The sequence below is a fragment of the Kogia breviceps genome, chromosome 11, assembly GCF_026419965.1.
Source record: "Kogia breviceps isolate mKogBre1 chromosome 11, mKogBre1 haplotype 1, whole genome shotgun sequence".
Taxonomy (NCBI): Eukaryota; Metazoa; Chordata; class Mammalia; order Artiodactyla; family Physeteridae; genus Kogia; species Kogia breviceps.
In genome coordinates, this window is record NC_081320.1 from 65,845,854 (window position 1) to 65,863,599 (window position 17,746).

Here is a 17,746-nt window from a genome sequence, read left to right on the forward strand (position 1 = left end):
AAAATAGTATTTAAGGGAAGCCCATTTAAATATTTATCCTTACACACATGGAGCTGGCTACATCACTCACAAGAAAGCTGTATAAAACTAGGAGGCCCTACAGCAGTGGTTCCCAACATTTTTTGGCACCAGGGACCGCTTTCGTGGAAGACAATTTTTCCACGGACCCATGGCGGGGAGGGAGGGGTTCAGGCGGTAATGGGAGCGATGGGGAAACGGCAGATGAAGCTTTGTTTACTCTCCCGCCGCTCACCTCCTGCTGTGCGGCCCAGTTCCTAAGGGTCCAGTCCGTGGACTGGGGGTTGGGGACCCCAGCCCTACAGGTAATGAATGCTAGGGCAAGTGCAAGATACAACACACCCCAGAGAAGTTCCCACCTAGCATAAAAGGAAACACAGAATGAAAACTACTACTCTCAGGGTAAAGAAACGTACTTATTTCATGGATGACAAAGATGGCAAGCATCCTAGGGTTTGTGGGGCCGGGGGGGGGCAGGTCAGGAAGACAGGGACTGTCCCACATCACGCGGGACCAGGAGAAACAAGGGGTGGATTGGAGGGGGAAAAGGGCAAATTCATTTAAGTGGGTAATTCCTTTTTGCTGGGACATAGTTACAGTTTGCTATAGGAAAGCATTACTATAGCAGCAACTCTAGGAGACATTCATTCCGGCAATCCTAAAGGCAGCAGCTTTATATCTTCTACATCCCTCAATCACCTCTGAAAGATGCAACCGCTTTTCAGAAGTAACACCGATGGAAGAGGACGGATAGCACTTCAGAACCTTCGGGGTGGGCGCATGGTTGGAAAAGCCCACAGGCGATTTGGATGATTGCATCTCCTGCCCTTCTAGTCACCCCCACTGCCAAGTACCACCGCTCTGAGCGATTCTGGGTTGACATGAAAAGCTAAAGTCAGGCAACCAGGAAGGCCCTCCAGAAAGTCCTAATGTGGACTTAAAGGATGCGGACATTGGACAAGGTGATTTAGGGCTGGGGCACTGGTGTTTTCTCAGCAAGTCTGCTGTGTTTCTGACTGTATCCTTATCTGGAAGGTTCTGCAGTGCTGTATTCTCAGTGCAGGGGGATGCCTAGTATTTTGTCCATGTTCTTAGACAATGGAGACAGAGATAATCATACGTGTTCCACCCCCAGGATTCAAGGACCACAAAGAGCTGTCAGCTCTGTCACCCCACTCAGCCACCTAGCAGTTTTGCAAGTGAGGACTTTTCACCACTCCCTGATGGGAGGTAGCTTAACTTTCTAATGGGTTTGGAGAGTCTTTTGGCCATGCTTTCTGGGTATACTTTCTTCCTTACATCACAGCGAGGACGTTGAGAAGAAAGCATTTACTCAAATATGCAGCTTGGGAAGGGGGCTGCTATTCCCAGAGCCTTCTGTTACACGGACCCCAGCAAATACCCCTAAACCTCATTTCCTCCACTTATATTTTTAAAAAAGAGAGCGAGCGAGCTGGAGGAGTTTGATATTTTCTTACAGTTTCCTTTTTCCTGACTCTCTCTGTACAGGATGATGTAGTTGTTTACTTTAAGGCTCAGGAGTCAGCCAGCATTGTACGAAAAGCTTTCCCACCAAAAAAAAAAAAAAAAAAACCCCATAGTAAGACGAACTCCTTTCCATGATGTTTAAGCAATTAGTAACACATGAACGGGCTTGCTCAAGCTCTCACTCCAGGATCTGCTCTTTCCTCCCACTGCAGGGGCCACTCACCCTGGGACTGGGGGAAAGGAAAGACTTTCCATTTCATGGGGAGGTGAAGGGGGTTTGGTGTGTGGGGCTGTGTGTATGAAGGAGTGGGGCAGGGGATGAACAAAGGAGATCTTCCTTGGTCCCATCTCCAACGCTTCGCTTCGTGAAGTGAAATTCCAAACCTCGGTAGGCCTATCCATAAGATGGGGGGATAATAAAACTGTAAGAGACGTGGTAAGTCAATCACACCTGCAAAGTGGGTAGCATGTTATGTGAGGCGGCATGGAATAGGGAGCACTTAGACAACAGAGTGGACACTGCCTGGGTTCCGATCCCAGTTCTACTACTTATTAGCTGTGTGACTTTGACAGGGCATTTTGCCTCCCTGTGCCTCAGCATACGCCTACCTGGTAAGCCCCTTGCAAGGATTATATCATCAATATATGTCAAGAGCTTTGAAAACGGTCCATTGTAAATGCTGTAAAAATGTCAGCTGCTATTATTTTGGGCTTATAGAAAACATTCTATAAATGTTCACTGCTGGTGATGGCAGCAAGGAAAGCTATTTTCAACGGGTGGTATGGGGGAGGGAGGAGGGAGGCACAGGAAGGGGCATGTCCCCCACAGAGGATATGTCAGGATCTGGAGAGAACACGTATGCATATAGCTTAAAAGCGGTTAATTTATAATTTTGTAGATGGAAAATGAAAAGACGTCTATGGTTTTCATAATAAAAGTCACCAAAAAAAAATGTTTGATGACATCTTCTTGGCTATAAGACAGGATTTAAAAATGTTGAGAAACACTGAAGAGGTGGAGACTAGGAAAGATTTCTTCCCTAATCAGAGCTGTGTGCTGAAAGGGTGAGGCTGAGTGGGGTTACTCCTTAAGAATTCGCAACCTGTGAACCGGAGGACCCAGGCTGGGCTGAAGGTGGGCCAGCGCTTCTGTGGATAACCCCTAGACTTCAGCTCCCTCTTGGCCTTGGTCTTGGCAAGGAGATGGGTCCTATGCTTTATCCTCCCAGCTAAACAGACCATGGGACCAGTGGCCACACTTCCTGTCCTTGAGACAGACCTCACTGCCAAAGACAACAGGAAAATCAAGACTTTAGTGGCAAAATAATGATATGCAGACATTGTCCTCAAGCTCAGTTTTTACTACAGTGAGAATTTTGGTTGTTTTTTTTTTTGATGGGATATCATCACTCAAAATGCTAATTATCTATGGTAGTTTGGATACTTTCATGATCTTGTTCTCCTCTCCCCCTTTTCATTACATGATATACCTGCAGAAGAATATGTAAGATATATATTTTAAAGAATAATCAAAACAAACTTCCTTTCAGCCTTATGCATCTTGACAAAAAAGAGATGGTTGCTGGTCCTCCAAAGCTTCTTTAACCCTCGCTGATCGCATCCTCTCCCCGACTCCCCGCCCAGAGGTAGGGGTGACCACCAAGGTAATCACTGCCTTGTTTTTCTTTATAGTTTCATCACCTACATGTTTATCTCTAAACAATATATTGTTTAGTGTTTCCTGTTTGGGGACTCTATGTAAATGCGGTTATGCTGCACAGCTCTTTCTTGGACTGGCTTGCGCTTTTGGTCTCAGGTTTTACTACAGTGAGAATTTGGGGGTTTTTTTTTGATGGGATATCATCACTCAAAATGCTGTGTGTTTTGCAAATGTGTTTCCTCCTTTTTAATCACCAGCTCTTTTGGATGAGGTCTCAGTTCTTAAGGGTCTCACTCTTTCTCTTTTAAAAGTGCCCTTAAAAAACATCCCTGAAACATTCTCCCTAAAATATCATGACACAACAACTGAACTGGGTCATTCTTTTCCCTTGGATGTGAGCTGTCTGCCACATTTTGGTAAGCTGTGGCCAGTTCCTCAACTTTTGCATTAAAATATTATTTCCTTACATCAAAGTGACATTTCTGGTAGATTTAAAGATCGAAGAAATGCATTCAAACCTTCCAAATGATAACCATCTTCCAAAGGGAGACATTTTTTCCCCCAAGCACCATATTCCTAATATTTTTTTGCACAGTCTTCTATATGTTTCTTTCCAGTTTTGTCCAACAGCTCACACTTCTCACTATTCTTGTCCTTCCTTACCTATGAAATCTAAATGTCCCTTTTTATGGAATTGGGATTTTAAATTTCACAGCACTACCATAACCTTTGAACAACCTGTACAGATTTTCACAAAGCCCTCTAACTTTGTATTTTTCCCTCCCACAAAAATACCTATTTGGATCAAGTGGAATTTTTACTCTCATAGTGCTGCAAACTGTTCGTACCATTTCCCACAGAGGAGGAAGGAGCATCTGAATGTCTGCATTTTGTGTTGAACTCAGTGTCTTCAAGGTCCAGGAATTAACAAGTAGCTCAAAGAGCTAAACAGAATCTGCCTTTCAGGAGATGTAGATGCATATGGTTTTTGAGCTGGAAGCAGCCATCTATCGTTTTAAGTTTTTGGAAGGACCCGGTTTGTTCCTGCCTGTGGCATCCGCAAGATGCTGACTTCCTGTGTTTACCCAGTGCCTAGGGCCCTGGGCTCTCTTCAGTTCCCATGGTAATGGGCTGATTCCCCCTTCCCTCACCCATAGGCTGCTGTGGTTCAAAGCTGCAGAGATCAGCACTGGGTGAGCAGCTGAATGGGAGGACCTGAACTACATAAACAGGCAAGGCTGTCTCAGTCGGGGTTTGTCACAAAGTGTCACACAGTGACGGGACCACACTGTACCAGTCCCATAGATTCTAATGGGCTCTCACCACTGTGCTCCCCTAGGATACATGGGACTCAGGGCTCTTACTCCTGTGACAAAGTTCTTCATATGTGAGAGGAGAGTGTCCCTCCCACCTGTAGGAGTATGCTTACTCCTCCAGCCCGCTCACAGCGCTTCTTCCTCTAACTTTCTAAGCTATTTTCTGTGCCACTCGTTTTTACACAGAATCATATTTCATTTTCTGGCTCAACTGTGCTAGTCTTACCTCCCTAGATAAACTAGAAATTCTTGGGATAAAGGCTGTGTCTTTTTCCATCCCTGCCATACCTGGTATGAAGCTGAAGACATACCAGGTTCTGGGAAAATATTGGTTGTCGACTGTTTACTAAAGCAGGGCACTTCCTCCCTGATAGATGGGATGGGTTCCCTGTGTCTTCCTCTCCCTGTACAGCCCCGCTCCTGCTGCTGTTTTCAGCACTTCATGTTTCAGTTACTCTGCCTAATACATCTACCCCCTCAGCCACCCCACCTGGCAACCCAAATGAGTCTTGCCACCCCAAAGTGGTGAATTCTTTTAGGAACATTTTATAAAAGGAGTTGGCCTTTGCAAGGTGAACCATCACACCTACATTTATAATGATTTCTGAAAGCCAGATTTTATTTTCAAGTTTTCTTCTAGTGGACCTACTTGTACTTCTTTGTTACCTTCCCTTTCAATTTATATACATCAAGAGATACTTCCCACATTTCTAATCAACTCCCCGCAAAGAACAAAACTCTGGGTGAATTAGACTATGGAAGTATTTCAACATGGATTGGCAACGTGTTGCATTTGGTTGCATTTGTGCGGTTTTAGTGTTAACACTGGTGCACCTAGAAAACGTTCATAAGTTAGGGCTTGATAAAGGAGATTGAATTTAAGTTATTAGCTGAAAACAAAACTGGCGTGGGTTGGATAAATGGTGGAAAAAACATCGAGAACAAAGACATCAGCTTCTCCAACCACTCCCATCCTCAGACCCTTACTGGACTGCACCTTTTGGAGGATGAGGTAAGGCCACAATCCCCATCACCCCCCATGTCATTCACTATCAGTTGGTCAGGTCCAAACCAAGCTGTAGAGCCAGGAGGCTTCAGCTCTAAGAGGCAGGGCCAGGTAATGAGCTTAGTTCCCTAGCAACCTGCACACAAGTGTTCCAGACAAAATGGATTACATACTGCTGATGAATTCTAAGTGAATATCCTATTGACCCAACAAAGGAGTTAATTTGTACCTCTTACCACACTACAGGGGTCAACTAAGAGAATTCTTTTTGTCTGTGATCCCTCCTGGCATTCTCCCTGGAATGTCATTGTAAAATAAAATGCTCTGATGGGGTCAAAAGTGGGTGGTTCAACTTCCCATTGCCTCTGGAAAAAAACGTCCTCATAACAGGAAGAAGAGCGTCTGTTTTTCCTTCTATTGCTTTCCTAATACAATCTGGATTGCCTAAAATAATATCCCCAAAGGGTTATTCCAGGGACCCTGGGTAACAGGCCTAAGTATCTGGTCAGCCCACTATATATTAACCAGCTGCCATTTTATTGTTTTATTTACACCTTGGTCTCTTGAGATGTTGATTTGTGTTCATTAATCCTCAGGAGACTAATCTCCCCTGGGCACTCAGACAAAATGAAGTTTCTGGAAGCCAACCACCTGGGTTTGAATCCAGGATCTGCCACTTCCAGCTGTGTGACCTCTCTTTGGGATAATAGTCCTACCTAGAAGGTTGATGTGAAGATTAAATGAGTTAACACATGTAAAATGCTTGACATTAAACCTGGCATTTAACACGTACTGTATACATTTTTGTTCTGGTTGTTATTATCGAGCCAAGGATGACCCTGAAATGGAAGGTGATGAGTAGCCCACCTGGATGACCCATGTCTCTCTCATTTCTTGGTTTAGGACAGAAGCCTCCAAAGACAAACCACCAAGGGGGCAGTTCTAAGATGTTCTTTACTGGAACCAGAAACCTTGTCTTCTCACGCTGGGGAGTCAGTCCTAAATACGATCAACACCCCCGCCAGCGAGAAGAAGGAGACAAAGGGTCCAGCAAGAATTCACTGGAATCTTATGGATGAAAAAAATCATTCAGAGGAACCATGCAGAAGCCAATGTCATGGTGACCCACTTGTACTGGCCCCAGTTCAATCTATGGGTCAGGCAGTCAGAAGGACAAGCTACCTAACTCCTGGGGACACAAAATCCAAGTCATGTTCTTCACATTAACTAGTCACATTTCTAGATTCGCTAGATTTTATAATTAAGATTTAAGAATCCATTTTATAATTGAGAAACAAAAATGATATAATAAGCCATTCATCCTCTGGTTGGGCATAGATTTCTTCCAGGAGAAGAGATGGCTCTTGGTAATCTTTTGTTTGATGCCCTCCTGATATACTTGTGAGATGACTAGACAGGTTAAGAAGTTGGGCCATAGCTGTAGTTAAGGACATCTGGGCTCAGGTTAGGGGTTAGGTAATGTATATTTTCTCTTTATGAAGCTAGTGCATTACCTGGGGGTTCAAACCTACCAACAATGGTTTCTCAATTTTGTTTCATGAATGTTTGGCCAGCTGGTCAGAAAAGGTCATCCCTATAGGCTAACAGAAATATGGCAAAGCTCTCAGTCCAGCTTGGGGGTGGGGGTGGAGTATTTATATAAAGCATACTGAAACTGTTAACTGGATAAGACAGAAGCTAACATTTACTGTGCCTGCTATGTGCTAGAAACTGTGCTGTGCTTTAGTAAGACAACTATAATACCTCCCGGTAGGCCTCCTGATGCATGACCATTAGTCATTCAAAGTGTGTGTGAATTTGGAACCGCAGTGTAGAATGACAGTCTTGTGAACATAAAGGCACTGCTTGAGGTGGGATCATTCTCTGAATTGAGCTTTGAAAACTGAACACTAAACAGAAGCACTTTTCATGTGATTTTTATCACTGTTCTTTTCTCACTCATGCATCAGCAACAAGTCAGTCTGTAATGGTCCCACGTATAGTTCCCAATGCTGCATTTTCACAGATATTTAGAATCAGATTTAGGAATCTTATAGATCATGTCGTCTAACTCCCCTCTCTGTGTCCTCCCTCGTCTTTTATTATGAGTGAGGAAATCAGTGCACAGAGAAATGTCTCCGCCAAGCACCCGTGGCAGAAGCCAGAGCTAGAACCAGAGTTTCCTGCCTCACGGTGCCCTCTTTCCTGGATCCCGTGTTCCTTACCAATGAAGAGGGCACACATGAACACAAGTAGCCAAATGGGACATACCCGCACCTTGGCAAAATCTTCAAAGCCAAAGAACCAAGAGCCAGCACAGTTACCTGAAGTATCTGAGACCATTGGAAGAAAAAGTTCAGGTTATATGAGGTAAGCCCATTGCTTAAGCTGAATAATCCCAATAGGCTGGGTAGAAGCTTTTCTACAAAATGCCCCACACAGAAAACAACACCAGTCCACTATCAAATTCAACTAGGAGCTAAAAATAGACACAATAAAAAACAAGGTAAATCCTGAAATCGAATAGATGGCACTGGGGGGAGACGCGAGGTCTGATGTTAACCAATGAGGAAACTGGCTTTGTTCCGTGAACAGGCTAGATAACTTGGACCTCTGGTTTTAGATTTCAAGCTGAAACTTTTAATTTAAATTCGATCATTATGTACCCATTGACTGTGGGCAAATGACACCGTAGAAGTGTGCAGGTCACTTAACCCAACTGGCCGCAGCCTAAGTTCTTGTTTCTAATCAGTTGGGGGCTGTACGATTGATATTTTCCAGAGTATTAAATGCAGTGCTCCGCTTCCTTCTCGGGCAGGCCCGCCTTCCCAGATGTACAAGGGGAAACAGAATGGTCTACGGCAATTCTTCCTTCAGAAGTTCTTCCCCACCACCTCCAGACTTGCGGGTCATTGAAATACCCTCCACACAGATAGCTCGGCTTTTTATTTTCCCCTTTAATCCAAACCACACAGAGCTGCCGCGCTATGCTTCCTGAGTCATCACTTCCTGTAACACCTTCAAGGAATCTGTTACCTCCAGGATAAGTCCAAACTCCTCGTCTGAAATTTTAAGAACTCCACGGCTTAGCCAGACTCTCCTTACAAAGTGGTCTTTCTCATGCCTTCCCCATGTAAGCCTGCTTTTCTGGTACAACATGTCATCACTCCCCCTAAATTTGCGAGTCAAACTCCTCCCTCCCTCAGACTTGCTGTGCCCTGCTCCTCCCCCTCTCCTCCAGTGACATCACCCCCCCCCAAACTCCCCCACCCAGCACACATTCCTCATTCACAGTGGTCCTTCTCTCCCACAGGAGGCGAGGGTGGGGATGGTTGATCTGAATCCCACCACTAAACTATCTGTGTGACCCTGGCCAAGTTGTAAACCCTCCCCTAGTCTCAGCTTCTTCCTCTGCCCAGAGAAAGGACAATACCTATACACCATGGGATTTGGGTAAGATTAAAGAAATTGGTCCTTGCACAGGCTTGCCACGTAACAGGTGCTCAAATAAGTCTTTCCTTCCTCTTTATCACATGCCACCTTGATTCTAAGTTACTGTTTTATCTATGCTATATCATCTGTTCTTGCACATAAGAGTCCCAGTTCTATCTCCCAGTGGCACCTAATAAGGTTCTGGTACAGAGCAGATTCTCATGATCAACTTGCTTGTCATCAGAGTAATGTTATAACCCAGCTATATTCTCTCTACTTTACTCTCTCTACAGTGGAAAACCTTTCTCAGCAAGCCAAAGTGGTTTCTAGTAATGAGCCAACCGAACTAGAGACAGCACTCACAGAGAACAGGAGAAACGTTAAGTTTTGAACCTGCTTCCAAAATTCTATCTCTACCTAAGCCTCAGGAATGTACCCATTTTAATAACAGAAGGACATTTATAATGGAAACCTTCAAGAAATGACATCCGCGTATATATATCCGATTATCCATAGGTAGGTTAAAACCATCAAGACTTCAAACTGTCAGCGGAAGTTGCGGTGGCTTTAAACTTTTTTTCCCCAAAGTAAAATCCTTTCTTCAAATGATATCTTACTTGGAATACTAACACGAGAAGCAGCTGAAGGTGGGACTGCTCTGGGTGGATAGAAAGAGGAGTGTGGAAGTCCTCTCTTCACACAGGGTCTGTTTGTCCAGATGTGCGCAATTCCTGAGGCACCTCCACAAAACCTAATTCAGAAACTACAGCTTACCAGAATAAGCAAATCGTTTAGGAGGACAGGTAAATATACTCCACACTGCTGAAGAAACATCTACTAAACAAACATATATACACATATATGATGTCAAAGGAAATTAAATCTTGTTCTACGAGATGCCAAAGTCAGAGTATTTACAAGCTGTACTCAAGTTTATGTTACAGAAAGAGAGAAACAAAACCAAAAAGAGGCCATTCTGCTGCACGGAGTCAAATGGTATCTCTGCACAACACTGGGCAGTGCTTTCTGGTTCACTTACTGCTAACATCAGCTCCATGGGAAGCCAAGCATTTATTGGAGACCCGCAACCCCCAAACTCAGGATTTCTCTACAGGAGGCCCTCGGATACTGTGAACCTTAGAAATCACTTGGTTAAAGAATACTTAGTGACAACAGAAATAGCTACAATATATCTTTGGTGAAACAGTTGAAAGTATGATATCAATTTTTAAAATATATATGTATAAACAGATACATATTTTTAAACTGGAAATATACACATCAAAATGTTAGTAGTAGTCATTAGAATAATTCTTTTCGTCCTTTTCTGAATTTTCCAAATTTTCTACAATTAACAAATATTCTTTGTGATTAAAAAAATATTATTTTTTAAAGGCCAAGGCCAACAGTTTCTGAAGGAGAACAAAGCAATGAGTTCACCATTAAATTGCTGTCAGGTAGCATGGTGTCCCATGATGCCCATGGCACGGTACACTGGGGACATAGTAGATGGTCAATAAACAGCGGCTGAATGGACAGGTGTGAGGGCCTCGTCCTGCTCCAGCCCATTTTGGATATAATCCCTATGCCCATGCCCCCTTTCTCCTCTCTCGTCTCTTGCACTTTCAGAAAACAGAAAAGCTTCGAGAAACAGGGTGAAAGATCTTGCTACTCTCACCAGCTTAAGGGGCATTAATTTTTTAAAAATTCCAATCTCACTGAATCCAGGTAAAACAGAGCTGTCACTCAGAACCGTTCTCATGTGTGTGACAGCAAATGGGGACTGGGGAGATGGGGGCTGGGGGTAAGAATATGTGAAGTAGAGAACTTGGGCAAGAGGGAGGTGTTGGACACAGAATAGCATATCCTGTGAACAACAAAGGACTTCAGCACACTTTGCTTCCAACCTGGGTTCCACTACAGACAAGCTGTTAATCATCTCTTGGCCTCAGTTTTCTCATCCATAGAAGGGAGAGACCTTACTTGTCTCACAGAGACATCTTTAGGAACCTGTGGGAAGGCTGATCTAAATGAAACAAAGGCATTTGTAAAAGTAACTGTTCTATTCAAATGCAAGGTTTCCTTGGAGGCAAAGAAGTTGCCTGGGGCAGCAGTACCTTAGATTAAGAGCCAACAAACACACACACACACACACACACACACACACACACACACACACACACACACCACACACACACCACACACACACACCTCTCTGCCCCAGGGGGCATGTGAGCAGTAATTAACTCCATAACTTTTCCTTTCGTCATGCAGAATGCATCCTGTTATGCTTCTAGACCTGGCCCTCCACTTCCGTGAAGCCTTGCTTGCTTATGAAAACCGTGATCTCCTCTCTCCAACTGGGTTGGGCACCCCTGGTAGGTCTGCACACAGACACGCCCCTCCCCACCACATACACACTCATTCACATACTCGCACTTTTTCTCTCTCTCTCTACCACCCGTACCCCACCCCCAATCCCCACCAGCCCTCCACAGGCCTCAGCCCATCCTCCTCAAGTGAACAGTGATTATAACCACTACTTTGACAGAGGTCCTATCCCAAAAGTCTTGTAAAGCCTCGCGGGGATTTGCACGCCGCAGGCCCTTGCTGAAGATGTCTTCTTGGCTGATTAAAAGCAGTGGCTCTGTTGACCAGTTTGCTCTAGGGAAGGATGGTCTTCGGAAGTAAGGAGATGGAGTCTGCTGGAGTCTCATCACTTTGACAATGGCTTCTGCCAACGGTAAGCCTGTGCCCTCTACCATAGATCTCATTTCACTGAAATCTGTCAGAAACTACGGAGGCTATCTCCTTTACTAGAAAGCATATCGATTCCCAGGTGGCTGCCTGACCCACATACCATCTCACGGTGTTGAACGTCTCAGTCTACACTCGTGAGGCACTCGTGAAATCCAATCAAAGCCCCTCCAACCCCTCAGACGCCATGCTGCCTCAGATGGTGTGCTCTAGTACAAGAGAGACCCATATTTAATTCTCAGCTTTTTTAGATTTAATCTGACACAGTCACCTCTTTAAAAAAAAAAAAAAAAAACAACTACCAGTGCCCTCAGTTTTACTGTTTTCTGCTTTCGTGTTTGCTGCTCTTCAGAACTGACAGTCACAAGAATGTCCAAGTTCCTTGAAACCAGTTTTCCCCCTGCATAGTCAACACTCCTTTCCCAGCAGTTTTCACTCCCTGCTCACACAGCTTGTTAAAACTCATTTGAAAAATGTCTCCGGTTGCTTTTTAAGGATTTTTCCATCCTGCATTTCCCCCAGGGCAGCGAGGGAGGTTGGCCAAGGGAGATTCTCTAGTTCACCCTCTGTTTCCTTCTTAGCGACTCACACTGACCAAGCCCTCCAGGAGTTGTCTTCCCAGGCCTGGCAGGAAATGCCAAAGAGTGGGGGATGAGGACAATTAGGTAGAGACTCATAGTTTTAAAGAGGAAAAATCATGGATGAATTTACTGAAGTCAGGTTTAGTTGGAAGGGATGATTTCACAATGGGGATCACATGCAGCAGCTCTACATGCCTGAGAATTTTATTTCTTATAACTAGAAGAACAAAAGCAAAAACAAACCTACCACTCAGTGGCTCTCCCATCCCCAGCCTTCCGTGGATGAGTGGGAAGCCAGAAGAGGCAATTCCTGAAATCACACCTCCCCCTAAGCCCTGACGTTGAGCAGCCCATAACCTTTAGAGCCCAAAGAAGCAGGCTCCCAGTATTATCTCCCCTCTCTACCACTCAACATCTGATCTTGCAGACGCAGGAAGCTCCCTCTTTATTTTCCAAATACCCTCCCTTTCTTCTTCTCCTTCCCTGTGGTTGTTTAGCCTTTGACATTTCCTTGGAAGAAGCAGGACACAGACTGAGGTGGGAGTTCTAGTGTTGGAAAAATAACAGTGAAAATGAGAGTTGGAGATAAGTTCTAGGCTTCATCAGCATCTCTTTGCCTCTACCCTTTTCCAAATGCTGCCCGTGCTTCAAGGTCCAAGTTAGGTGCCACCTCTTCCAGGAAGCCTTCCCAACTGCCTTCTGCAGAGCTTCAAATGAATCACCTACAGGGCTCCACTAGAAGAGTTACAACGCTGTAGACTATCACTCATTGCATGTCTATCTCCCCACTAAACAGCAATCTCCATGCGTTCAGAACTGGTATGTTTTGAGCTTTGTAGCCCCAGAACCTAGCAGGGTCTAGCATATAACAGATGCCCAATAAATACTTGTATATTCATTGAATTAATTACAGGACAAACTTTTTTTTAACCAAGAAAAAACTATTTTGTGTATGAAAATATTAAATGTGCTGTTAACATTATCCATTAAAAATCAGTTTAAAATATGAAAATTTTAGTTTCTCATCCATATCAACAGATAGTACAATGTCTACAATTCTTTATGGCTATGTCAGTCTTGATGAGCATAATGCCTTTATAAAATAAGAATTATGCCCAGGGTTTTTTTTGTTGTATAAAGGGAGGGCCTGAGAGAAATGAGACTACTCCGTCTCTGATGGAGTGGGAAGTCCCTTCGCCCCCCTTTTCATACCATATGTTTGCTATTTAGTCAAATATAGTTTTGTAGATTTCTCTAGTAGTTACAGGTGATTCAAGCATTCCAAAGAGCACACAGCATAGTGGGAACTCAAGTCAAACATACTGGTGTGAATTTGATTGAAACTGAAGTTACTGGCTTAATCTGGAGGGCTTTCTGCCTTTTCTCACAAGCATCGGAGCCATTTCATTTGCTTTTTCCTTCTAGATCCCATGGAGAATGATCAGAGTGCAGAAGCCAAGGGCAGGTGGGCTTGGCACAGAAAAGGTCACATCCTTCTTTAACTGTAACTTGGTCATTCAGTGGGCTGTGGTGACCAGACCTAACTCATGACCTGACGTCACGATTGGCGCCAGTAGGCTTACACAATCACTGTCATTGGTCACCATACCAGACATGGGACCTCACACGCTTCCAAGTCCTGTCAGGCAATCTGCGTAGCGTGTGCCCTGAAGCCATGTGCAGTCCCTCAGGAACTTCTCAAAGGAATGCTTCCCTAGGGGCTGTTTCTTCTACATACCAAACAATAAAGGCCCATCTAAAAATAATCAAACCCGACTTAACATTATTGCTGCTCTCTGTGTCATAATCAAACAAGAATGAAAGAAATCTTAATAGGATTGCAAGCAGGTCTTGTGTTCCTTAATCATGTATTAGAGTCTTAGTCAAAACCAGGCTTACGGTGGCTCAGAAACACTGTCCTTTCTTTTCAGGAAAAGTGAAACTAAAGCTGGCCTGAACGACGGCCACTGAACTCGGCTCACATTCCCACCCAAGTCCTGTCCCAGTCCTCCCCACTCTGCAGAGCCTAGATTGAGCTCTTTCCCCACCTCCAGACTCTAAAGCACACCCCCTTCCTGAGTCCTCCCAGCTCGAACTCCTCCACCTAGAATGTACCGTCTCAAAGCTGTTTGCTATGGAAGTTAGTATAACTCCCCACCCCCATCCCTTATTTATTTATTTTACATCAAAATTCAACTAGTAGTTTCTTTTTTTTTAAACATCTTTTTTTTTAAACAGCTCCTTTTTAAAAACATGATGACTGGTTGCCATAGGAAAAGCCACATTTTCTGACGGTTAAGCTGGGGGGTTATAACATGACTCCTCATAAGATTCCTTTCTAGTAAGCAGAGGTCCTTCGGCGAGGTTTAAATATGATTTGCTTTAGAAAAATTAGATGAGCATACATCTGTCATGTAAAGTGAGATGTGCCATGTTCTACTGAGCAACGGTGGCCTGGGACTTGCTCCTGTAAACTGTCGCTACCTGACACTGGCCTTAGAAAAGAGTCAGCAAATCTCTCAACTTCAGAGGAGAGTCCCTTCTCTCCCCAACCTCACCCTCTACCACCCAGACACCGATCTCCATGTCAGTTTGGTCACTGTTCTGCCATAAAGGAAACTCATGGTATTGTAGGATGCCATCTTGTGCTCCAACAGCAGCCACACAATGAGGACCCTCAGCCTATGCTAACCGCACAGAAGAGAACACCGCTGACACTGAAGACATTGTTCCTGCTCCCTCACTCATTCACCAAGAGGGCAGGGAAGCAGAGCCTCCGCTCTGGCTCTCCAGGTCCACCACATACAGGGGGTTCACAGGGTTCCTACAACTGGACTGGACCCCTCCTGGGATGTCAGACCTCTTGGCAACATGCCCAAAGAAAGCAAGCTCCTGTGGATCGCTGCCTAGGAAACCAGCTCAGAGGGTGAAAGAGATGGCACAGCTGCTAGACGCAGGGGAAGAGGGGGGGTCTCCCCACAGAGGGGATACAATGTGATGTCAGAGCAATTTCCCACTGGACTGGGAGTCGCAGAGATGAGACGGCAAGTTCGACTTGGCCAATACCAAGTATCTGTGGGCAAAAGACTTACTTCTCTGAAATCTGATTTTCTCACTGGTGCAAAAAGAAGACTAGAAGAGAGAATTTAAAAAAAATCTTCCAACCCTCCAATTCTGAGAGTGACAACCTACCGCTTGTAAGGCCCTCTGACAGGTACCATGGAAGATAAAGAGATACAGGATACATTTCTCATTAATCCAGGATCATGCTCATGTGGAGAAAAGAGGAAAGTTGACCTCGTGACTGACCCTCTATTATCACACTGGATTCTGCGCGTGTACACATACACACACGTGCACAGACCCACAAATATCAGGCAATACATACTAGCTATCCTTGTTTTGGATGCGTGTTAAGCCCTATACGTGTTCAGAAAAGGGATTTCCAGATTTTCAGGAGATATTTCATTTTCTCCTGAGAAATTTCAGAGGGTTAGGAAAAATTTCATTTGATCAGTGTTTGGAATGGGTAGTGACAGTGAGGTAAAGCTTGGGATCACATCACTGGGAAACAGCAGATGAAGTAAAGGTAATATATATATTTTTCCAATGCAGGTCTCCTCAGCAACTTTGACAAGCAAATGTATGCTGAGACACTCTAAGAGAGGTCAAGACTGCAGTGTCCCAAACTATGGGCCACAGAGTCTTTCATTCTTTTTTTTTTTTTTCCACATCTTTATTGGAGTATAATTGCTTTACAGTGTTGTGTTAGTTTCTGCTGTATAACAAAGTGAATCAGCTATACGTACACATATATCCCCATATCCCCTCCCTCTTGCGTCTCCCCTTACCACCCTCCCTATCCCACCCCTCTAGGTGGACACAAAGCACAGAGCTGATCTCCCTGTGCTGTGTGGCTGCTTCCCACTAGCTATCGATTTTACATTTGGTAGTGTATATATGTCCATGCCACTCTCTCACTTCGTCCCTTTTATTCTGAAAAGTTTCTCAAGTGAGGAAGGTTCGGAGGAATACCCTTTGGGAAATAGTGTACCAAAGGGATTGTAAATTCCCTGAGGTTGGGGACTGGGCCTTGCTCACCACTACCTCTCCAGCACCTGGCACGACACAGGGTACATGGAAAGGATTCAACAAAATATAATAAAATAAAAATTGGCCAAATGAGTAACTGTTGAATTCCAAGTGGAAAGACAGGCATTCGCAATGACACAGTGGTGAGAGTATGCCAAGCAGCAAGGAATCATCTGTCCAAGGTGGCACCCATCACTGTCTGGGCTCCAGATGGATACGGGTAAGCGTTTCAGGTGAGGCTGCCTGTGCCTCCTCAAGGAGCCAAGGGCTACAAATCCTTAAGGCATCCTGAAAGACTTTCACTCATTTTATTCCCCAAAATGGGGTAATAAAAGAGCTTCATGAAGAATGTTGGCATTTCTCTTCTTTACTAAGAATAAGTAACAAATGAGTTAAGGATACTCATCGGTCAGACTCCATAATGTACTTACAGATTATTTTCATTTCTTTACTGCCACCTTCTGGTCCCCAGGCACCTACTTGGTAGTTTTAAAATGCTACCTTATTTATTTGTGGTTCACGATGGCATCCTTTTTTGGGTTTTTTTGGCGTGCCACATCGCTTGCGGGATCTTAGTTCCCAGACCAGAGATTGAACCTGGGCCGGCAGTGAAAGCGTCGAATCCTAACCACTGGACCGCCAGGGAATTCCCCACGATGGCATTTTAAGCACTTGTTCACATCCTTTACCTCATATGACATTACACAAGTTAGATGTGGTTCAGGTGGCCTTTACTCTTTTTTTTCATTTGATCCGAAGGCCATAAAGAACTTAAGGGATTTGCCTAGTGACAGAAAGTTAGGAGCTGAGAAAGGACTAACCATGCCTGTTGTTTTCTCCAAGGAGCAAACACCGGGGTTAGTCATTTGGCTTTGTCCAGCTACATTTGCAAAGACTTCTATCGCCCTCTCATCCCTTCACAAGCACAACCTTGAATGGAAAATCCCTTGCCCTTAAAGAAGAGAATACTGTTCAAATATACCTTGATCTTTTCAAGGGTAAAATCCATTCCACTTTACAAGGTCTTTGAGAAAAGAATGTAGAGGATCTATGATTGCTTTTTTTATCTGACAGGCAAGATACCATAGTGTCCTACAGCACAACCCCAAGATGGAGGTCCACCAGCTTCTTCTAAAACATACCTTGGTCTGGAAGCAGCAATAGAGTTGGGTTAGGTACGGGTGTTTCCGCGCCAGAGCCAAAATCCTCTTCTCTGTCATTGTGCAGTCTACATCATCATCCTGAAGGATGACATCCTTCTTCAGGACCTTCACAGCATATACTTCGTCTTTGCCTTTGAGCTCCGCCAACATGACCTGTAATCAACCAAAACCACCCCGTAAGTCTACACTTGTAGGGAATCAAAAGAAACCCAAGTCAACATCAAATGCTTTAA

At 44.3% G+C, this 17,746-nt stretch overlaps 1 protein-coding gene across 5 annotated transcripts in view; it reads right to left on the bottom strand.

Annotated features, from left to right (window-relative positions):
• The window catches only part of PRKCE (protein kinase C epsilon), a 513,985-nt gene that overhangs the window by 137,292 nt on the left and 358,947 nt on the right, over nucleotides 1–17,746 (bottom strand). For all 5 annotated transcript variants that reach the window (XM_059079910.2, XM_059079912.2, XM_059079911.2 and 2 more), the window contains one exon: nucleotides 17,493–17,666. In XM_059079910.2, coding sequence (XP_058935893.1) covers nucleotides 17,493–17,666 — 174 coding nt within the window. The remainder of the gene's footprint in view (nucleotides 1–17,492; nucleotides 17,667–17,746) is intronic.